Source organism: Megalops cyprinoides, chromosome 5, assembly GCF_013368585.1.
Source record: "Megalops cyprinoides isolate fMegCyp1 chromosome 5, fMegCyp1.pri, whole genome shotgun sequence".
NCBI classification, from domain to species: domain Eukaryota; kingdom Metazoa; phylum Chordata; class Actinopteri; order Elopiformes; family Megalopidae; genus Megalops; species Megalops cyprinoides.
Window position 1 is genome coordinate 18677245 of NC_050587.1, and position 24231 is coordinate 18701475.

A 24231-nucleotide genomic window follows, 5' to 3' on the forward strand; every position below is an offset into this window, starting at 1 on the left:
AACATAAATTGGTTGGAAGCAAATTAGGTTCCCTTTGTTGAAACCACTTATTGCTTTAAGTGGCCCTTCAACTTACTGTTCACTTGGGATTTGGGATTTTGCCCTTAAGGTGGTCTGTGTATTTTAAATGTCTCACTGTTTACCAAAAGTGGAATACTCATATATCTTACCTTTTCCTATTATCTCTTGACAGAGGGCAAAATAATGACTTACCATCCATTTTAATGGTTAAAATGTATCTTGTTTGCTCTTGTTTATGCCACATGGAAATTCAGTTTGCTCAAGTGCACCTAATCAATTGATGTGAGTTTATGTAAATTAATGTTAATTTTTGGTCAGGGCACAGAGTCTATGTTTAGTCTCTGATGAGAGTGATACCCTGTTTTTAATTATGTATTTAATGATGATCCACAGCACTGATAAATGTGGAGAGGGGAGTTACGCGCCGTGCCTAATCCATCAATAATTGAAAAATGACAGGAACACGCTTCCTTCCTTTTGGCAGATGACACTGATACAGGAGGGGTGATCACGAAAATGAACTGAGTCATTAAATGGGATCACTTATGCGGAGCAGATTCTGATTGGTTGCGACATTCACCGAGGCTTATTGAATGCGATTTTTTTAGGGGGGGATTAAGGCCATTTTCTCTCTGTAGATGTCTGAGTAAAGCATCCTAGGCTTCATCAGTGGCCATTGTCTTTAAGGTGCTGTCCTCTGTCTTGTCTCCGAGGTAAAAACTTGTATATGATTTCCTGTTTGTTGTGCCAGATTATTCAGGCTCCCTGCCTAATGTGCCATGTCTGTGCCTGTCAGTCTCCACGTTATCAGATCTCACAGTTATTCTTTATTATAGACTCTAATCTCTGCATGTAACACACTCAGAGACACAAGTTTTTCTTGACACTGTGGACTGACTCCCCAGAGGGCTGTCTCTCTTGCTCTGTTTGCCTGTGTGTGTGTGTGTGTGTGTGCGTGCGTGCGTGCGTGCGTGCGTGCGTGCGCGCGCGCGCGTGTGTGTGTGTGTGTGTGTGTGTGCGCGCATATATAATATAGTTTTGGTTCATAACTCATTTTAGCAATGATTTACCAATGATGACGTTTTTAATTCTCACAAAGTCATAGTTCTATTAAATTAATATTTAATAATTAGTAAGTTCTATTATTAATAAATCTATTAATATACTCATTTGTTTTACCTATATGGAAACCATACTTTCCCATTGATGAGATTGATTTTTCTTTGACCTGACCACAGCATATTACTTATGTGCTTTATAAATTCAGTACTATTACCAACTAACGTATGTCATGAAGTGATTTTTCAATGAAAAATGTATAGTAAAACAATACCATATTCACATAACGTGGTCCAAGATTATTCATGGATTTGCACCGCAGTTGATTAATCTTATTAATCACTACAGAGCTGACATTTTGAGATTGAATGTAAAGCTCTTCTTTTTAAGCGGTGTAATTTGTCACACAAAGTAGTCCTGTTCACATTAAAAAACCAGGCATTTTTCTGCAGTCCCTTGGTGTGTTCAGCGCTCTGTAAGAAATCTTAGGCACTTCTGCACTGGTAAGCTCTGCAGGTAATGAATAGGAAGTTTTGAAAGGTTGGATGTTTTGAAGCTTCACCAAAACCCCCTTGTGGCAAAACAAACTGCCGGCGGCCTATTGCGGCAGCTCGCGGGATGAAAGGAGCGAACAGTCAGCCGTTCGCTGAGGCCCCCCCCCCCATGGCTTCACTTCCTTTTCTCGTCCCTCTGTCCTCCCCGAGTCCTCGGTCTGACTTTCTCCCAGCACGCTGCGGTTCACCGCATAGCATCACAGCCCACTGTGCTCACAGATCTGTGAAGACACTGTCACAAATTCAACTGGACAGCGTGCATCCGGCGTATGTGCCGTGGGACAACTGTGTGATGATAACTGTCAGTGTTGTTATTATGTTAATATAATGTTAGTAGCAATAAATAATAATATTATTATTGATAATAATAATCCTCAGAAACCAGCTTTACTTACTGCAGCATTGTTGTACAGCTATTATTATTGTGGTATTAGCATTTGACCATTGTCATGGTTCACTTATTGAATCTCTTTGGCTGCCTACAATAGCACCATGAAATAATTACGTTAGACTCAGGGACACGGCTATAAAAAGCTCAAGCCTTCCTTGTGGGATTGGCATTGAAAATGTGCTGCAAAAATCCCCTTGTGCATCTGTGTCCTTCCTGAAAATGTGTGCTGTACATATAGAGAGACAAGTGAGAAGGGCAAATATTTTTTTTTTCTTTTTTCACATTTCCCCTGCTAATTAGCTTGAATGTGTCTCGAATATGCGGGTTTGAGCAGTAAATATGTTTTTTTTTACTGCAGTGTGCTGCCTGTATTTGAACACGCCTGGCTGGGCAGTTTTTACCTCTCTTGTTTTGCTTGAAGCTGGAAACTTGGTGACCTGGAGGGGTCTCATCAATCTCATCTCAAAGTGAAAGGTATATTATCTTAAATGCAGGAAGTCCATTCCAAAAGCGATACCAAACCATCATTATGCCTTGCCGTTATTTATAAAATGCAGTTCTTACGAGTTCTGGCAAAAGAGTAGTATGACCTTGCATTTGTTATTAATATTTAGCAGTTGCTATGTTTTTTTCCAGTCTGTACACATTGACTAGAACCGCATAATGATTTTTACTTGTGTGTTCGCAGAAATTCAAGGAGAGAGTTGTGGGGTTTCCTTATAGAAGATTTTTGTTCACTAATGTGAGGTGGACTCTTAACCTCTTGTGGCCTGTCTAAGTTGTACTCAAAGAGTAGGGGAAGAGAGGCGCAAGGCTATTGATTGGAATTATTGACTCATACAGCAGCACCCAAAGTAATGCAATTTTCCTGTCATGTGTGGGAATTTCAGAGGGACGGATAGTTGACTTTAGGATCGATATCGCCTCCCGCTCCCTGTCTGATGGGGAAACCGTTCAGCCCTGCAGAGATTTTTGATGTCACTCTGTACACCTGTAGGTCACAGATTATTGTTCCTTCAGCAGCTTGGACTGTCAGGTCTCATACGGAATACATCCTTGATCAGAAACCCGGGGTGCTGCTCTGTTCCTGTGAGATCAGCCAATTGGCATCTGTTGGCATGACAGTGGAGTCCTTAAATAGATGCTTCAGCTTCCTGAATTAAGAATTATTTCACTATATTGTAAATTCTCCGTCACTTTGCTTATTTGTAATAAATTCTCCCTTGTTAAAGAAACATGCATTTGAATTTGCAAAAAAAAAGTAGTAGTTTGTAATTCCTAGAGACAGAAATATATTATGAAATATGCATTTTATTTGCCTTTTAAATGAATGCCTTCCCTTATGAATCCTTCACTTTGCTGGATCTATCAAGGGACTCTAACAGGAAGATGAATCCGCATTCTCTTAACATCTCACATCCGATGAGGCTTCCTGCCTTTCTATTCCAGCAATTCCCTCATCTTTCAGGTCTTGATTGCTTACAGTAAGTGCAGACTGATGCTACAGTGGTGGTCCGTCATAAAATGTGCACACAGCAAGTCCGGCGCTCTTGTTCCAACATTTGAGAGCACTAGCACTCATACAGAATCTAACGTGGACTGTCATGAATCAGTCTCCAGAAACTATTGAAATTCCCCTGAGGTGCGGCCCCCTCGCGGTCTCCCTGCGACCATCAATTCGCGGGATCCCAGTTGTCGAGCTGTTTCATTCACCCCGTGTCTTCCAGCGCTGCCCCTTTCATCCTTGAACAAATCAAAGGAAAGTGACAGCGGTTGTCTGTCAGTGTGAGACAGAGGCCTGCGCAAATAGAGAAAATCCGGCATTGCTTGTAGATCAGGCAGGATTTCGCCCTAATCCACGGGTGGAGGAGAGGCGATGGGGGCGCCGAGGTTTAAATATCGACAGCAAGGCAGAAAAAATCCCGAATAAGGACACTGAGGTGCTGCAGCCTCATGAAACTGGAAAGAGGCTTGAAAGCCAATACATCTTCACGCAGAAGCAAGGAACGAGTGCGGTGAACTCTTCGCCCGAGGTTAGCGACATTTGGAGGTGTTTAAAATCTGCCAAAAGTCATAAAACATGTAGCAGATTTACCATGATCCTCAGGAACAATGTGCTTGATTTGCTCTGAAAAAGTCTTGTCAGAGCACTTCACCACAAAACTAAAAAGTTCATTATACTGCTTTTTTTTCCCTGTACAAATGTGTGAATCTGTTAATGGCAGATTAATTAGAACCAAAGCCCATTATTAATGCATAGATGTGGTTTTCAGAGTGGCAGTCAACCCCTTGTCGCATTTTGCTAGATCTAGTTATGCCATTCAATGAAGTTAAATTATGCGAGATGGCTGCCTGGTCTGAAAATAACTTTGTGGAGCAATGCGTCTTGAATCAAGCAAGTTGCTCATAGTGGTGTGTACTCTTGGAACACTCCAGAGACACTTTTGTGAAACCTGCATCCTCACTGACTACCACAGGTCATTAAGAGTTGAGTAGAATTTTCTTGAAATTTTGGGTTAGTTGTGCATGTTTAACTATATTGTCCAGGAGACAGTAAGGTTCACCGCTACTTGCTCCCCCAATATCCTTTGATATATTTCCTTAGTAGTCTGTATTTTGTTCTAGGGGTACAGGGTTTAATTCAGCATATGCTAGAAAAGACACTGATTCATATAGGTAGAACAAAATTCTGTCAAGCAAAACAGACATTCAGTTTCAGTATTCAGTTTCATTTGTGTCATTGCACCCAATCAAAGAACCAGACTTCAACCCTCAAACTTTGACTGTCCCTTGCAATTTGCCCTAATCCTGTTCTTTGAAGCCATTCAGATTCTGCCACAGTATCGCCAAGGATAAGATATAAGGGGACAGACTCCATAGCAGTATATTATGTAGGTTTCACTTTACCTCAGAGACACGTTTGCACAGTGAAGATATAGATTACCATTTAAAGGCCATTTAGAGGCTTCTTGTAATGGGCAATTTTACTGTAGAGACAGATTTGATTTATTCCAACAACAGAAGTTGCCTACCTAATCAGGGGCTTGGAGTACTTTAAGGAGAATCAATATACTTCAAATGCTTACATTTTGCCTTATAATCTCTCACTAACTATCACAGATGTATCTTCAAAGCTTTCTCTTTTCTCCTAGCTTTTGAAATGGTTAAACCTCTTTTGCTCCTCTTCTATCAATTTACCTGAGGAAGTAATTACAATATTGGCCTCGGGCTAAAGGGGAAAGTAAGTCTGGTGCTGAACTGATGTGCCATCCACTCACTGCTCCTTTCAGATTAGTTTATCAGTCGCTGTTCCTCATGCACCTGCTGTCCTTCAAAGAGCACATTTAAGTCCTCAATCGAGCATATTTTAAAACAGAACCTCATATTTGATTTTGGGGGAAAAAAGTTGCTTTGGTGTAAAGGCAGCTATACACCAAAAAGATTCAGTCCAACCCCGCTGAGAGAGGTCAGCCTCAGAATAATCGTGAGAAAGCAACATTATTTTGATGTGCTTTAGTGTGCTTTGATGAACCTAATAGATGTGTTATGTTTAAAATATGTGCACTATTTTGAGTTTGAGTTGCGAGAAAAAAAAATGCAGGGTTAAGCATAAGTCAAATGTACTCAAACTGCAAAATCATATTAATATATTTTGTATATCGGAGAGATGCCATACAACATACAAGTAGCTTGCTTATAATTAGTTTTTTTTCCGATATGTTCATGATCACACTAAAAATATTATAATATTTGATATTGACTAAGTAAACCACACCAAACAGACTTCTCATGACTGCTGCCAGGCACATTTCCTTGTGTTAAATTTGCAACTCTGTCTGATTTTACAAAACCCTTCCTATATGAATATATCTTTCAATGAAATTGTAAGTAGTACAGTGCTCCTAACAGAGGAATTGTCACAGAGCTGCACAAAGAGCATTACATAAGTTATTGCGGATGACGTGCATAATGCAACATGACGTGGGTGGTAAGACAAGACCGATTATCCGCTGCCAATGGAGAGCAAATCTCCCGGAATGGTAATATTAAAAACCATGAGATGTATATTTAACTATGCTCATTTGTGGACAAAGATATGTCCTGAGGCAGCACATACAGTAACCTGCCATACAGGATGTGAGATTTACCCTTAGGACAATGAGAAACCAAAGACGACCTGACTGAATCTGCCATGCAGCAGAAATCAGATTTTCCCCCGCACCCAAAAAGATACTTTCTTTTTTCTGAGATGTGTTGGTATTAACAGTCACGAGCATGGCTGTTTCTGACAAACAAAGATTATTGACTGGTGCAGGAGAGTTCGACCGCCTCTCCTGACGCCACAGCAGGCCGGGCCCTTCCTGCAAGCATTCTCTGGCTCGCTGCTCCGGCCCTTCTCTCTCCTGTTTTCATCGCGGTCCGGTTCACGTCTGTCAGATCGGGGAGGCCTCCATATGCTGGAGCAGGAACCAACGCCAGGGGCCTGGGGGAGAATTAAGAGAGCAATCAGGTTGGCTATTCCCGCTAATGACTCAACAGATTGCTGGGAGAGAGCAGCCCTGGAGGCCTCTGCACTGGTTTGGAGGACAACAGCGTTGCCAAGGCACCCGTCTTCGGCTCAACCAGTTACCCTGAACGCCAGGATTAATAAACTAGATGGAGTTAGACGTGTGTCTGATGGGATTTGCGGAGAGTTTTTTTTTTTTTGTCTGTTCAAAAGGGAATATCAGGACAGCGCCTGCCTTTAAGGTGGCAATTATTTTTGTTTACAGTTTTATTCAGAAGATTTCCTTCTGGGGGCTTCGGCACAATGCATGCAAAAGTAGTGCAATCTTTACCTACTCCATCTACAGGCTGTAATCTACAGATCAGCACTCCTAGTAGCTGCAGGTCCTTGGAACTACATAGCTGTAGCTTTTGATTAACTAATGGGTTAAAACGTGGCAGTGCTGCAACAGTTTTATGAACAATATCAATCCACTGATGGATTACAGCTGGGGACACCTTCTAATGACAGTCATTTTATTGGATACTAAGATTCTCAGGTGTTTGGAGGGGGGGCAAATCTAAATTTCCCTTAACAGCTGTCACCCTTTGAAGGCATCCAAGTCTGGCCAGACAGCATGACTGGAAATTGATGGAAGGCAGCGTGAGAGTAATTAACAGATCATATGACGCTCCTGATTAAAACAGATGCCATTTCTCCCACTGTCTGGCACCCCCTGCGTTTTAACCTATAGCCCAGAGTATCTTCTGTCAGGAAGTAGCCTGTTTCCTCGGTGCTCCTGAACCGCACTAATAACCGTGTAATTAGTGTTTGCTTGCTCATGGGGTGAGTGAGAATATCTTGGGCCATATGATGCATTGTTGGTTTTGTGCAGTTATTGGGCAGGCAGTGTTACTTTTCACCGCTGAAATGACTCGCACTGAAGGTGCTTAGTAGTGCTCATATAGTCCTCATATGCCATGGCATATGCGATGTTTAAGTTTGACCACACCCTCCTTTCGGTAAAACACAAAATTCTACACAGCGTCTTTTTAGTTAGTCACTAAGGGTGTGAGAATCAGAAAGGAATCCTTTACAATACATTACATTACATTATTGGAATTTTGGAGACACTCTTGTCCAGAGCGACTTACTTAGGTTACAATTTTCACGTTATCCATTTATGTCTACCTCTGGAAGATGCTGTGTTTAATACTTAGAGTATTCCTCCATGGGAGCCATACAAGGCAGTCACATTGTGATCATATTTTTAGGTCCGTGCCATGGTTTGTTTGCTTGCTTAAATATAATAAATGGCCTTGTAAGTTATGAACAATCATCACAGTGTCCCGGCGTTATATTGTTTATTTTCTTGGCTGGCTCTGTTATGCAGGTCAACGTGTTTAGCTTACATTTGATATGTCGTCCATTTATACAGCTGGACATTTTATGACTGAAGCAATTCAGTTTAGAACATTGCTGGAGGAAACAACATTGGTTGCACATCCTTGATTTGAACCTGCTACCTTCTGGTTATTCAAGTTTAAGTTTAGCTCCCTCACCAACACAACATGCTGTTTGTACATTTTCAAGCTCTGACATTTTTTTTATTAATGCAGAAAACACTTAACAGAGAACTTTAGCTGCTAGCCTTTTAATGACTTAATTCCCTTTTTCAGCTTTTACTTAGTCTTGTTTAATTTTCATCCACGTCTTTCATTTGAGCTTTGGCTTTGGATGATTCTGGCATGTGGCACCAGCCAAGCGTGAGAAATGCAAAAAAAAAATACAGTGTTTCACATCGCCCTATTTATATTTGATTAGCATTTCAGAACGAGATTAGAAAGACGGTCATGGTGCCATCAGCAGAAAGGAGGTGGGAGTGCTTCTCTTGCAAGCTATTGATACAAACTCTTTAATAGACCCACTTTGGACCAAAACGTTTACAATTGTGGGAGCCAATGTGGTTATGCGGTACACGCCCACATTCCTCTAACGCATTTTGGAATCATCCTGGTTGGTTTTAACAAAGGTGATATACTCAAGTCTAACTTTTGCCCTCACTGAAATGAATCTCTCAGTCAGCCTGCAGCAGTCACTGACAGTCGCCTCATTATAAAGTGATCTATTATTCATCCAGAATTTGACTGGGAAATGATTCTTTGGCTGCATCTCAAGAAGCCACTTTTAAGTAACTATCTGTGCAGAAGTAATACAGCAGACACTGTTCTCAAGAAATCAGTGGCAAGCTTTGCGGATTTTGCTTTGGTGGCTGTTTTATCAAATAATCCATCAGTTAAAAGTACTATATTGAAAGTCCTTTAAAAGTCCTAAAAGGAAACGATTGCTAGACTCTGAATATAAAGCATCTGGGTGGGTGAAAGGTTGATGGTGGTGGGGTAATAGAGTAGCTCTGATTTTAAAAAGTGGTATAGTCTGTGGAAATGTTTAATTAGGACTCTAGACGTAACCAGCAGCAGCGAGACCAGGGGTCCGTGAAATGTGGTGAGGTGTTCAACACATGCAGTAATGAACAACATAAATATATAATGTAGTATATGTATATTAAGTCAGAACCTGTATTTTTAGCTTCATTAAAAAGCTGCCGCCGGGTGTTTTTGACTGCATAGTCACCGGGATTCAAAGTGATTGCAGTTGAGTGCTATAGGCTACATTAGCAATGCAGGCCAGCCCAGCATTTAAACGCAGCGCTTAGCAGCCATTTATTGAACTGGAAGATGTAGCCTCAAGGCTACTCCTCTGACAGGAAGTCTTTCCTTATTTGGCTATCAAAACCATCCTCTCCACCTTTAAACTAACAGATGACATGTGAGCAGTTTTACTTTGTTGCCGGTTATAGATTTTGGGATATTATATTTTTATCTTGCAATTATGGATATTATCCACAAATATTTTCACCACAATTGTTTTCAGAGAGAACCTGAATGTTGTGCTGAGAGTAAATGGAAGCAATGTGAAACGAGATTTGGGAATAAGTGAGTTGACGGTTTACCCTTCCAAGTTTACTGTCGATTAACCACAAGTGCCGCTGCTGCGATGTACCCAGAGGTTTGGTTGCATCTGAGACGGTCCAGGCAAGGCTTGGATGAGCAGATGCAGTTTCCCCCCGGCGGATGTTGGCCGCCGTGGTGTGAAATTAATCATGTGACAGGCCTGGCTTCACAGAGGGCTCCCAGGCTCGTTTGTCGATCCTCACCAGTTTGAGGAACACCTGGTGTGGACCTGGCTCCTCCCCTCCTCCTTCCTCCTGGGGAAATGCCCCCCCCCCCCTTTCCACCCCCCCAGCCAGACTGGGCCACCAGAGGAGCTGGTGATATTGCAGTGGGACAGAGCTCTGCTGTGAGAGCAGATTGTGTTCTTTTGCCCGGTCGTACGCCCAAAACAAATGTGCTGGAATGCCCACACCATTTGTAGCCGTTTTTTACCTTTCAAGGCAAAAACGTGTTCCTGACAGTGATAAATTAAAAGAACCGTTGGTGTTTTTTTGCTGTTGTATGCGCTGGCCACAGGCTCGCATTAATGTCTCAGAGTGCACTGCGGTAGACACTTGAGATCCCCTCCATAATGGTGTCACTCAGATTGCTGGGGTGTCTCCCAAAAAATGTAATTCTGGTCTGTTACTCTCAATTCCACAGTGCTTTGCTTTGAAATTTTGACACTGGCGTAAAATGAAGACGACTGAGTACTGCATTGTGGAGTAATCTGGTCCATGTGTCTGTTACAGGCAATTTGCTTAGGCAAAACTCGGGAAAAAAAACACTGCATAAGATTTTTTTTCAGATCAGGAATATTGTGCAATAAACAATAAGTAATGTTGGTTGTATGGTAATGCTTTTATGTTTGGTCACTTGGAAATGTATTCATGTCAATTTTTAACACTTCTTGCTGTTTGAACAAGTGGGTTTTGTTCTTTCAACACTTTTTTCAGTTAATGCATTTCTGTCTTTATGTTTTTAATTGAAAGTTGAATCACAAATCAGTGGCTTTCATCCCCACAATTATGCCTCCCAGCATGCACCTGCTACCCCCCAACATGCACCTGCGACCATGAAATGTTTCAGAGTGGTCAGTGAGGTTTTTCAGTCGCCACTCGCTGCTATGTTCCCCTTCGATTGGAAATGGCCACCGGAAGCGGCTACGAATGGCGATCGAACGTCCCGGGTGACATGACTAACGCAGTCGCCGTCTCTGAGAGCGGAGCAGCTGTGTCACGGTGCCGTCCCATGATGCTTCGGTCTCCTGTTTCCTCCCCTCCGATCCGGGAGATGGGGGGGGGATTGGAGACACTGATGCAGCACATCGCTGTCTGCCCTTGACCGTGCCAGGCAGGCTGCACCTAGGGATGTGGTTTGACATGGCAATATGCAAGGCCTGCAAAAACCTGAGGCAAGAGAGGTGGGGGTGCGGGGGCGGACTGAGAAGGAGGAGGAGGAGGTTGGCCACGGCCTCTGCGCCATCGCGCAGCCCCTCCGCAGTCTGGTTTTGGGTTTCTTTTCGCAAGCAAAAAAAAAAAAAAAGAAATGGAACGGAATCGATCTCGGTGCCTACTTCCATTGGGCATGTTGGGAAAAACAGTAAAGCTCAGCTCTGCTGCATTGAAACCAAAAACCATCCGTCCTCAAAAGCCGTGCAGTGTTGCTTTTTGGCCTTGACTGGAGGAAAAATGAACCCTTTTCTGATCATATTTTTTTGGATTCGGTTCAAGCATTGCTTGAAACACTCAACTTCTGTTATAATAGCAGATATTCAGCTTGCTAAAGTGCACAGTGTAGTGTACACACATATATGTATGTATAAAAGAAATGTCTTTCCCTCATTTTTACAAATTGTAGTGCCAGAGTTTTCTCTTTAGTACATCAAAGATGTGTAGATTTTTTTTTTTTTTTGCTAGCAATTCCTAGAGCAGAAACAATACTTCACTTTTGCTGATTGAATCTGTGGCAGTAACCCCGTTAGTATTGACGGCAAGATGTGACATTCGTAAGGGGCCAAACAGAGCCGTAAATGTCAAAAATGGAAATCCGATATTTCCTCTCTCACACTGCGCAATTACCCACGGGTAATCGTAATCGTCAATAGCTCGAGCACCCTTCCCCAAAGACCCCCTGGGCAGAGCTTGTGGGAAAATGGTGCAGCAAGTATGAGGAAAGGCCTACCGGGCAGAAAACATCTGCTGGGTTTACTTAGGATTCACTCGTTTAACTCATTTAACGCTTCACTCGCAAGAGGCCCGTTGGTGCAGCTCACTGCTGGTGATTTTGTTGTTATAATAATGCAAATTATTGCTGGTACAGAAAGAGCTTTTTTTCTCAGAAACTCAACAAGAACAAAATTTTTTTTCCCCTGCAAGTTGTTGCATAATGGCTACAGAGAAACTTTTTCCCTTTGAAACAAGAACATGTATTTTGTGGGCACAAAAAGTTCTCAGCCCTTGATTTATGTTCTGTGTTTTTCTGTGCTGTAGATATGAAGGGAGAGAGCAAATAATTGGATTTGGAAAACAAAAGCAATTTATTATGCTGTCAATTATTCAAACAGTTCCCGTTGTACTTGAGAACAGCGGTTCGAGACAGAATCGTATTTAACTGAAACATAATGCTTCATGGCACGGAGGCTACCTGATGGGGTCTCTGACCTATGAAATCATTGCATAATTCAGACGATAATCCATAAGTTTTAACTCGATTGTCTGTCAGTGCGGAGACAGTCCTGCCCTGCTCACAGAGCGTGCTCTACCTAAGCTTGGCTCATCCCCGAGTTTGTAAAACCTCCATCCGGGGTCAATCTTTGCTCAGGGCCACGAATGGAAATGAGAGACAATAAAGATTGGGGTTCTGATCCGGGAGGAGACAGGATCCCTTTTTTTAAGAGGGGGAAAAGATGGACGGCAGTGCTCGGCCTCCTCCTGGAGAAAATTAGCCCTGGCAGAGTAGGTCGTTAATAGAACAATTAGTATGTGGACTCACACTCGAGCCCGCTCTCGTGGCGCCAAAGAGGACCGCAGCGGGGGTCCAGGGGCGGCTATTGATTCATCGGCAGGACATTTTTTTACACGCTCATTTCCGAGCCCTTAATCAGTCTCTATCCCAACGGGGGTGGGCGGGGGCGTCGAGGATGCATGTTGGTTTTCTGTTTGCGCCAGGAAGCGTGCTTGTTTGTCACGAACGCTATCTTCTTTTGGCAGGTGGCTTGATTGCCGTGCGCGTGTTTGTTTTCCACGCTTGGCGGTGTTCTCCCCCTCGCGCGGTAGCCCAAAAACTCTGACGTCTGCACAGCTGCACTTCCGATGCGTAAGACCTCTGATGCCAGAGGTGACGTCGGCGTGAGGCAAAGAGGGGGGCGACGGGAAAAGTGCTTATTTAAAATGTTTACGAGGTTCCACATCGCAGACTAGGGAAAGACAGGTAGTGGAGAGGAAGGCATTAGAGACCCACTCAAGGTGCTTACAGCAGGAGGCTTCCATCCTTTGGGGAAAAAACCTGTCTCCGCTTTCAATGGGCAGGCGAGGCGAAATGCAGCTGCACATATCCAGACATTACAGGAACCTCACAGGTGAGCTCCTGGGCAATGCTAGCTTTGGCTTTATAGACAAACGAAAACATTCAGAGAAAGTCAAATATAACAGAAGTAATACAACTTATTTTTATTTAAATCTTTTTAAAAGGTTTGTAGTATTTAAAATTGCCCTAGTTCTATGGTATATATGCTCATGTGTGGCAGTTGAATTGGTGGCAATTTTTTTTTTTGTGAGCTCTGTATTGTTTTATGAAATATTTTTTCAACTCCTGACTGACTTTCCTCTCCTTTTAATTACATTTACATAGTAAAATGATCTGTTCTACTTGTGTCACATTTTAATTTATGCATGTGGATTTGTTTTAAGAATTTATTTTAAGATTATTTTGAGAACATTACCATGTATCATTGATGACAGAATTCAGTGTTAATTTTTGTCTGGTGCGATGAAAGCATAAAGTGCTCTGACTTTATTGTCAGCGTCTTACAGTAATATACCGAGATCAATCAAGCTGTATTTCGCATCAAACATGAAGCACTTTGTGTTCTGAGCAGAAGGAACAGAGGGCCATGTAAAAAAGTGTCTGCAGATATATTTAGTGTCAAGGATACTTCTTTCAAGAGGTACAGTCTGGACGTGTAAAGATGACATTGGAGATAATGTTTCCCATCGATATCCCCTGCTGCCTGGGGATGCAAAAATAAAACACTTTCTGTTTTCTGTTTGCTATTTTATTCCGGGAAACCGGGTGTCGGGTGGCTAGCATTCAGGCTAGTCGCGTGTTTGCAGAGTCATTATTGTCATGGTCAGCAAATGTAGCGATGCGCAGCTTGGTTTTGTCGATTTTGTCGATTTCCGGAGCGCTTGGCCGCCTGAGACCGGGGATCGCTGGGCGGAAGTGTCTCGCTCAAGTCCCCCGTCGATGCTGGTTGTCATCGTCAGGGGACAGGGGGGTGGGGGTGTCTGTGCATTTGTCTGTGCATGCAGCGTGTGTGTGTGTGTGATTTGGCAAACGCAGACAGAGCAGTTAACAAACTTTCCCCCGTCTCGTCCTGCAGCGGCCACCAGCACCACTCCCTCCTCCAAGACCTCCAGTCACATGAAGCCATGCGATGAGAGCAAGAAGAATTACTGCGTGAACGAAGGGGAGTGCTTCACTGTGGAAATCCCCTCCAAAGATTCCGTGTACCTCTGCAGGTAGGAGAGAAGCAGACTTAACCTCACCCAACCCTACCTTGAGGGAAGTTGGCTGCTTGCTCATTTAGAAGTCCCCAGTCTGTCTTGGAGATACACTGACTCAGTGTTCTGTTGGTCAATAACCCTGTCAGCAGTACAGTTAGATAAGCAGTACGTACATGTTCCAGTATTAACAGTTGTTGAGAGGAAGGAACAGGGTAGGTGATTCAGCTGATTCCTTTTACTAATTAATACAAATGTTCATGTTAAATGCTCATGAGAGCAATTTGACTGTTTTATTCTTTGTAATGTATTAGATATTCTACATTTTAAAATGTGCCCAGTCAAGACATCACGAAAAAACCCGTTGATAAAAACTGGCCTGAAGCTCTCCCTATATTAATGTTACTGGAGGATTATTTTAGTTGTGAAATGTCTTCCCTATTAACCTCATGCATTGTGCTACTCCCCACTGATTTTAAATTTGCATATCTGTCATAATAAGTCATGCTTTATGAAACCTAAAAAGCACAATTACAGTGTGGATTAATTTAAGTAAGGAGTGCATATGCTCTGCAAGCCCTCTTGGGTGCAAGGTTTAATTTAAAACATACCGTACTCTCAAACCGACGATCTCCAGGGAGGAGCCAGTGGGGGCTGGATCGCAGCAACGTCTGAAACATCTATGAATTCTTTGTGTTGAAAAATCAGAAACAACACGGATCATGTCTGGGTTTCTGCTGGTGTGCGAGTGTTGGCTGTCCGTTTTTGGGGGTAGATCTGTTGCACGTTCAGATGAACAGGAGATGAAACATCATCACAGTAGAGGAAATGTAGTCCTCCGCGCTTTGATTCCGCAGCTGGGAGCACTGGGGAGTCAGGACTGATGAATGTTTGTGTGGCCATAATGTCTCTGAAGTGAAGGGGGGGTGGAGACAGAGAGGAGAACAGGTGGATGTCCCGCGTGGTAGGGTCCTGCGGTACTATGTATTATTAATGACCGCACCTCCACCCTCACTGACGGTACGCTCTTGCCGCAGTTCATAATAAGCTGTCTCGCATCAGGCAGAGTGCTCTTGCATTTATGAAAGCAGCTCTCTCTCGCGTCCCTCCTGAATCAGAACGAGGCACTCACTGGCGTCTTGTGGAATGCCACTTCCCCATTTGCAGTTATCCAAGTAGTAATATAGCGGATGCTCCTCAAAGGTCATACGTTTGCGCTAAATTAATCCCCTCCCAAACCTTCCCACACTCTCTCACACACACACACACACACACACACACATACACACGTCGTAGAGGGGAGAGAGTGGGCTTTGTCACTGGGGAGGGTCAGACATAAGCCCAGGAATGTAAACCTAATGAGCTGATGACATGCTGGACTTGATATCGTTAACGTTGCTCCCTGGCACTGAAAGACCACTTCCTGTGGTTCAGCACCATGGGGGTCGTCAGCCTTGACGAGAGAGGGACCCCTTTTCTGGAGCAGAGCGCCTACTTAAACAAAATGAGCACCCTCCAACACGCTAAGCCCTATAACGCTAAGCGCTAACGCTAAGCCACGAGCGGCATACAAGCCAGTTGCTTGCCACACACTTGTGCCATAATGAAGGGGGGAAGTGCAAGCTTTGCAGCATTGCTATGCCATGTCATTCCAGCCTCAGAGTTTACACACATAAAACAACAGGAGACCTTTGCAGTGTGAAATAGAGGGAAACCGTGATTGGTTTTGAAACAATGCAAAACCTTTTGCGTTCTGAAAACAAGTCGATATTCAGACAGCTCATGAGGCTTCACATGCGGTGGAATCAGCCATGTCCAATTAGTAAAACTTTCACTGAGTGTTACAGCAGACATGTACAATTAGCAACATAACACTGAAAAAGCATTTGCATGAATAACGCCTTTGAGTGAATTCACATTGTGATAAACGAAGAGAGCCTGCTCCCGGGGAAAACGCATCCAGTGTCTTTCACCGCAGTACGGCAGTCATCTGCAATTACCGCAAGTGCATTAGCCCAATCTGCTGCCATAAACAAAACTGTCACCTCATTTTACAGATCACGCGCTTAGCAACTTCACACTTAATCTGCCAAAAAGAGAAAAATTAACATGTCAATATCTCCAAATAGCAAGTCTGCATTATTATTGTCCCAAAATGAGAGCATTTTTTTTTTTCCAGTCAGTCTTCTTCATTGGCCTGAGACATCCACAGGAACACAGCTTAAATGCATGTATTGGAGAAAAGGACTGTTCAGACAAGGTGACTCAGTCTTGACCAAAGGCATGCCCGAATGTTTTGAGTCTGAAAGTACAAAATTCGAAAGTGTCCTTTTTTTTCCCCCCACCTTGGTCCTGCCTGTCCTGTGATTTTGCCTGACACCCGTGGCGGTAATGCGCCAGGAGAGCCGATCACTGCAGCTCTGAGGCGCTCTGATCTCTTAAGCACTTGACACGGGAATTGACATTGCCAAGGATACACTTTGGCCGCCATCCATCCGATGCATAAGAGGGACTTTTACCGTCCGTAGAGAGATTGAGTTTCTCTTTTAATTCTACAGTGACTAAGCAGAAAAAAACGCTGCCGTCTCCAAGGGCTTTTGTTTCTTTTCGGTAAGCAATGCAGGGATCAGTCTGTATGAAAACAACAAGAAAAACATGTATGCATCTTCCACCTGCTTAGAGGTCCTCAGGAATATCTGATTGTGGGGAAATTGCCTGCCAGCTGAGGATCTCCAGAGAGCAAGCTCCACTGAGGTCTCAATTCTCTGACCAAGGCTTTCGAGCAAACTGAGAAGAGATGATCAGAGTTTCGGCACCGATGTGGTATGCAGGATATTAACTTCTCCCTTTTATCAAATATGAATATAGCAATAGGAATACTATATCTATATAAATATGTGTTTTCTTGTGATGGTGAACTGAATCACTATATGAATACAGTGACTTTTGAGAGCACTGGAGGAGAACTGATGTAGAAACAGACTATATACTGTATGCCACTTTAGTTATCTCCAGGGCTGCACTTGCTTTAATCTTAAACAGGCATATTACAGAAATCACCATTAGGACGGGTGCCGTTGCCACAGCTGTGACGCACACAATCTCAGAAAGATAAATCTCCCCAAGCCGTCTGGTGCGTAAACCAGCGTTTCCCTCTCCACTTCTTCCAAAGCCTAAAAATAACTGAGAGCCCATCGTTGGGTGGCAATCCCACAAGGAACTGGGATTATAACGTCTACCATCCCACCCGAAGGAAGGGAGAGTGACAGGAACCAGCACAGCCTGACTGCATTGGCCCCTCCCTCTCATTCTCTCTCTCTCTCATTCTCTCCACCTCCTTTTCTTTCTTTCTCTTTCTTTCTAACTCTCACTGCCTCTCTTTCTCTCTCTTATACTCTCTCCCCCTCTTTGTTCTCCCTCTTCTGCCTCTCTTTGCCTGTCTATCCTTTTCTTTCTCTCCCCTTCTCTCTGTCTCTCCCCTTCTCTCCGTCTCTCTGGGTCAGTCAGCTGTCTGTGCCAGCTGGTGCGATTCTGTATGCACCGCAGCTGGAGCAGGATGGAGTCTTTCCGTCTCACGCCACAGTGTCCACTTCAGGAGGGCTTTACCCTGACTCTGTCATCAGCCTCCAGATGGCCTGTTGATAGCTAAGGATTGGAACAAGTCGATCTTGGCCTTATACCCTTATTGCAGAACACTTCTAATGCCTGTTTTATTACAGAAAGACCTTGTGTAATCCTCAAGTGACTTCAGTCAGTCACTGAGATCAGTAAAAGAAAAAAAAAAATCAGCAGAGTCCAAAGGCAATGGCCTTGCAGCGTCGTCGATGGTCAATAGCCTCCTGCAGAGCTGAGAGTATGCCAGAGGGTTAATAAGTAAAGGATCCACTCCATTCCGTCGCTGTCTGTTCATTGCATTCCATGCAGTTTGCACCCCCCACACCCCCCGCCGTTACACCGCAAGTCTTGGGCAGGCTTGAGAGTGAAGGGTGATTTACTGGCCAGACACCACAAGAGAGGTCATTATAGGGGCAAGCAAGTATCAATGGAGAAGAAAGAGGCTACAGTCAGCGCTGCGGCAAACGCCTTTACGGGATTAAACAAACAACAACAAATGAGACGAGCGAGAGAAGAGCTCAATGGAGATCATTGATGTCTGCCTGACGCATTCCATCGATGCTTTCGCTTAGTGGCTGAAGATGTCTGGAGAGGCTCGGGAAGATGTTCGCTTTGAGAGACTTGCAACAGACAGCCAGCGTATCCAGCTGTATATGGTCTATGAATATGTACTATGTGTTTAAATAAATAAAATGCTGTGTGGAAAGGCCGTCAGCTAAGCAAACACTGTCTCCTCACAGTACCAAACATTAATCCACTCCCTCTAAACGGAAATGGCAAGGCTGCAATTAACAAGTCGAAGAGACCAACCGCGAGGGAACGGAAAACGAGTTACTGCGGCGATAATTAAGGATATCGAAAAGCTACACAAAACAGACAGAGAGGAGGGGTAACTCTCTTATACCTCAACAAAATTTGTCGTACTGTTTTGGGAAAAGGGGTTGGTTGCGCTCATGGTCTAGTCTGGGTCTAAACGTTCTCAGTCCTGATTCTCACTATACCTGTGTTCCTGTTGAGGAAGAGGCTCTCAGTTGGGCTTCTTCCACAAATGCATTCTGGTAGATTGTTTTCAAATCAACTTAATGAGTTAAGGAGCCTTAAGAAGTCCCCCAAATACCTGGATAAAGCAGATTCTCTGGTACAGGCCAGTGTGTGTGTGTGTGTGTGTGTTGATGTGCAGTGCAGTGGTGTTTTTGCGTGTCTTGTTTTGTCTGTCAGTGCTGTGTGTCTCACTCCATTTTTGCCCCTCAGGTGCAAAAAGGATTACTCTGGGGATCGATGTCAGGACCTTTTGCCCAGCAAAGTCATAAACCAAAAACGTATGTGGATTCACTGAACCAAACGGCACGCGTCACCACTGGTGTTCAATCCCTCCTCCAAAGTTCCAATCACTGTCTCCGACATTGGGTCATGTTGCCCCAGGGGCAGAGCCATCCCTCCCTACACTTCATCATGGACAGATGTGTGGAGGGGGCATGGCAGATGGGCTGTCCGCAAGATTAATCAGCACACACGCTCTAATCTTGATTGGCTGCTCAATTTCTCATCTCCTTGCGTGCTGTTACCTATGTGAATCATAAAGATTGATCAAAATAGATTGATGATTGCACTATGATTACAGCATGGTGTGCAGCTCAATTCTAATCCATTTAATCTTAAATCGCCACTTTTTAAAAAAGAAAAATGTTTGAACTAAATGTTTGCTGACGTTCAAGGCTTGTTAAGGCACTGATTGGGACTCAAGTATGTTTTAACAAACACGGGAACATGATGTTTGTAAAGACATTCTTGTCCCTTCGCCAACACCAGCGGTGCGCGTGTGTCTGTCAGAGCTCTGGTGTCAACTCACCTCTCCTCTCTTCTCTTCTCTCTGACTTTTTTGTTCCCCTCTCAGGTGCCCAAATGAATTTACTGGTGATCGCTGCCAAAACTACGTAATGGCCAGCTTTTACAGTACGTCTGTTCCCCTCTTCCTGTCTGTGCTTGGATCGGAGCATGCTCAGTCAACGCTTCTTCCTGTTGCTTCATTTTCTTCTCAGATTCTAGAAGGATGAGGTTTCTTTTTGTTTCGGTTTGTTTTTTGTAATTATGTTGTGTGTCGTACCTCCATACCTGCTCCTCGCATGTTCCGAGTTTTTTTGCCTTGATGTTTCAGTTTAATAAAAATCTAGAGCAGTAACTCACACAAGTATCATTCGGGGACGAAAAAACTGGGTGCCACGTAATGAATGCAAATCACATGGTTGCTACCATTTTAGGTGTTTGGCCATTTTCATAAATAGTTTGATAACATAGGACATTACATATGGTGTCTGGCAGTGTATAGAGCATAATATACCTCTGCAAGTGATTGAATTTCTGTTAGGTAGGTGTCTCTTTAACGCCACAGGGCTCTCTTTTTTCCCCGCAAAGAACAGTAAGTCATTTGTGTGGTCTAGTCATTGTAGATTATTGAAGTACTGTAAAACCTGAGCAGGCCTTATTACGCGCCGGCTGCTTTGATGTCAGAGAGCGCAGCTGAGAGGCAGATGAATGGCAGCCGCCCGTCCCGGGCAGCGGCGCACTCCATCAGCGTGACACACTTACAGTAACCTTGCTGTCCGGCTGCCTCCATGCTCACCGCGGGCTGCTCGGCGCCACAGCGGAGACCGCGCGGCGTGGTCCGCACCCGAAGCGCCAGAAAACAAAAAAAAAAAAACAGACGGTTTCTCTGAGGTGTCCGCATTTCGATGAGCTTATTAAAGGAACGTTGTCACAACATGTTCCCCTCGCCCTCATGGGCTGCTCCCTTGGAGACCGTCCCGTCCCACCTAGCCGTGGAACACGGCGATCGTGAACCCAAGGGGGGGAGGGTTTGGGGGGCACGTAAATGGAGCGGGGCCAGCGGTGGCTGAAGGACGCGATGCTGAGGCCGCGTACAGCAGGGGAGAGGACGACGATGGCGTCCTTGATGGTCAGGGGGAATATACATCATAACACAGGAGGCACCAAGATATTAATACCCTTAATGCCTGCGTTTCCTGTTGCCAAAACACAACAGGTCCCCAGAGGTGGGAATACGGCCCCCTGCTCATAGAGGACGCCCACAAAGACAGCCGCATCAGCAGAGCCGCTCTGCTGAGAGAGCCTTTTTTTCTTTGCCCCCGCCCAATCTAAGCGCAGGGAAAGGATGCAGCCGCCGAGCGATCGCTCGCGGTGTCACGGTGTAGCTTCACGGGTCAGGGAAAAAAGACACCGGGGGCCCGCGATTAAGGTGATGAGGCCATTTCTCTCCCCTTCCCCAATTACAGCAGGCTTTTCGGGGACTGCTGCGAGCCCCTCCGAGAGCCGGTTTGTGCCCTCAACCATACATCCATGCTGTTGACCCTGTGGGGGGAAATTGACTGCCGTCCAGTGCAGAGGGCGGCTGAGATAGATTTCCTCAGTGCGCAGCGTCCGATGTTCTGCTGCGGTGACTGAAAGTGTTATCAGGTATCTATTTGCTGAGGATTATGGGTTCTGTCAAAAGACAGGGAAGTGGTCCGTGATACGGAGTTTGCCGCTATGAACAACCGAAGGTAGCCGAGACGGACCAAGAGAAATAAAGCTCATTATGTTACAAAGTTTGATAATATATGTAGGGCAAAAATGTTCTTTTTAATATCGCATGCAACTTTTTACAGACAATGAGCAAAAATTCATCACTTTTATTTCCTCCATGTTGGTCAGTAACAATGGATTTATAAGAACAGTAGTCGCATGATTATGCCCCGAGGAGTAGAAAATCGTAAAGATTTCTAAACCTTCCATCACTAAAAATAAAGGGTCGCTAAATTAAATTAGATAAACACATCCTAGGAGGCCAAAATTCATTGATATTTAGGCCAGATCTATTTTCAGCAGATCGGGGAGGTAAATAAGACTTCTACTAGCTCAGTACTTAGAAAGGTGCCACGGAGGGATTGTGTTCATTTTCCCAGACAGAATCAATAGAGCAGACCTGACAGGAAAGGACATTTTCCACTTTCCCAGCCTTCAATGTTTAGCTGATGTTTTTGTTGTTGCTGTTGTAGGGGGTTGTTGATATTTTGGCAAGCGAGACGGCAATCGGAGAGCTATGAGTCACTTTAGCGTTATCTGTAAGGATGAATTGACATATTTAAAGGTTACCTTAGAGGAATCATTTTGTTCCCTGGGATCTCAAGACTCTTCTAAAGTCTACCCGTCTCTGTTGTCTTCAAACAATTTAAAGACTTACCTAACTGCATCAGCGGTCTTAAATGACCTTATGTTTCTTTATTGCAACACTTTTGCAACTTTTAGTTCATAATTATGCATTTATTATTAAAATTATGAATAATTCAGAATGAATTAGGGTATCATAATAACAGTAAATTTATTCCATACATAAATAATATGTGATAATGTCTACTGCATTATTTTGTTACGACGGTGTTATGGGCAGGCTGTAGCTGTTCCCAATAGTCTGTCAGGAGTGATTGGTGGTGGGTATAATTGACACCGCTCCTGCCCATGACGATATCATAAGGGAGGTGGGAAATTCAATGCACTGCAAAAACAAAGCAATAAATCAAAAGCTCATCCTTTCACACAGGACAAAGGGCACAATTTAGTTTTGTTTAGGACAAACTGAAGCTAATATCTAGAGTCAAGAAACAATGTTTCAAAAGACACAAAGTCAAAGACCAGCCATAGCATTCAATCAGCTCACAGGACTGTTAATGTTGTGTCAACAGCTGCGGTACAGCAGATTTGATCTCCCTGCAATTACAAAATAGGACTGTAATGTTAGGCAAGTGAATGCTACATCCAGCTAGGTTGTCTGTGATGCTCACCGTGAGCATGCTCTCAGATGATACATATTAGATAACCACTATGAACCCTTTTAGAGTTACATGAATTGAATTGAAAATCAGGTGAGAGTGCCAGGTGTTGAAAACTCTAGCCTAAGACCCCCTACATTAATGGTTGCATCAAAGTGCCAGAACCCAGTGTTACATCATAATAGCTTAATAAAAGCTTCATGACCTTCATGTTAACCAGGAGTCATAAATCCATTGCTTCATGTTGAGAATTAGCCTCGGGTAAAAAAAAAAAAAAAAAAAAGTTATTAATTATGAGCAGAGAATTGTTGCTGAAACAACAGGCTGACACAAGCATCTGTTAGCTGTAAGCTGGTTTTATTATTTAGTACAGTGTTAACGTGGGAGTCTGAGTAGGACAGTGGAAACAAGGCAGTGGCATGTGGTATGAAGCAAGTTTGTTTGTTTCCCGAATACATACATAACAGGCATGGCTGTTTGTCTCTGTAATGGGAGATGAGAAGTTGATATGGATGAAATACAGAACTGGTGTTGAGAATGCGCCGCGCATGATTCTCACAGCATGCTTACCCGAGTAACTGAATATGTTACATGATGGATACTAAAGCCGTCTGACATGAATGGCAGTCACTTTTCATCTCAAATTGACACTGGAAGTGTTGAGATGTTTGCATGGGCATGTCATGGATTTTAGAAAGTAATTTAGCCTTCTTTCAGACATGTATATGTGAATGCATCTTTTAAAAACAGTCATTATTTTCCTGTCATTGGGTTTTAATCACTTGATCGCTGCACTGAATATCCTGAATTTTGCAGAGTAAGGTTTTCATTTTCCCAGTAAATTTACACAGAACAGCTGGCAAACCAGATTTTATTTGCCACTGTGCAAGGCAAACATTGCATACATATTTTACTTACCGTGTAGTGTTTTTCACATGAAAGATTATGTGAACACAGTGTACCAACCTTCCACAACCTTTACACGTGTAATAGTGAACTCAGTAAGTGTTGCTGTTATTCTTAGTTGTGATCGGTTAAACATATTTACCCTGACATGTTTGCCAAGTCACATTCTCTGTGGAAATACAGATTAGCCATTTTGTGTACTGTACATGTGTGATTTATTATGAATCTTGGATAATACTTCACAAACTGTTCTTCTTTTTTTTCCTTTCTTTTTTTGTCAACTTTCTGCATTGGCAGAGCATCTTGGGATTGAATTTATGGGTATGGATTGCTCATTCCTCCTAGTTTGCAGATGTAGGACTCTTAGAAGCTTGAGCCTATCCTTCAACTCCAGCCAGTTTCCTTGTGCTAATGAAGGGATCATACAGCCATAACATGCATTCAAAAATGTATAATGACTACAGAGCTCATCTCTTTCCTGCCGGCTTGTTTAAATGAAGACATCCTGTTAAAGAAAGAAAGAAGGCAGGGCCTCCCTAAGAAATACAGCTGCCAGTTTCAAATGGCTCTTAAAACAGTTAACGTTCCCTTTGAAATATTAAAGCGATGAGCCGAATCACAAGGCGTGAATTCATGATAACATGCAGCCTGGATAAAGG

At 43.5% G+C, this 24231-nt stretch overlaps 1 protein-coding gene across 4 annotated transcripts in view; it reads left to right on the top strand.

The window, feature by feature from the left end:
* The window catches only part of nrg1 (neuregulin 1), a 144364-nt gene that overhangs the window by 113083 nt on the left and 7050 nt on the right, over nucleotides 1-24231 (top strand). Inside the window, exons 4-6 of one of the 4 annotated variants that reach the window (XM_036528612.1) lie at nucleotides 14108-14246; nucleotides 19738-19796; nucleotides 23870-23893. In XM_036528612.1, coding sequence (XP_036384505.1) covers nucleotides 14108-14246; nucleotides 19738-19796; nucleotides 23870-23893 — 222 coding nt within the window. Of the gene's footprint in view, nucleotides 1-12935; nucleotides 13085-14107; nucleotides 14247-19094; nucleotides 19163-19737; nucleotides 19797-23869; nucleotides 23894-24231 lie in introns of those variants that run through there. The other 3 variants (XM_036528614.1, XM_036528613.1, XM_036528615.1) reach the window with 3 other exon arrangements.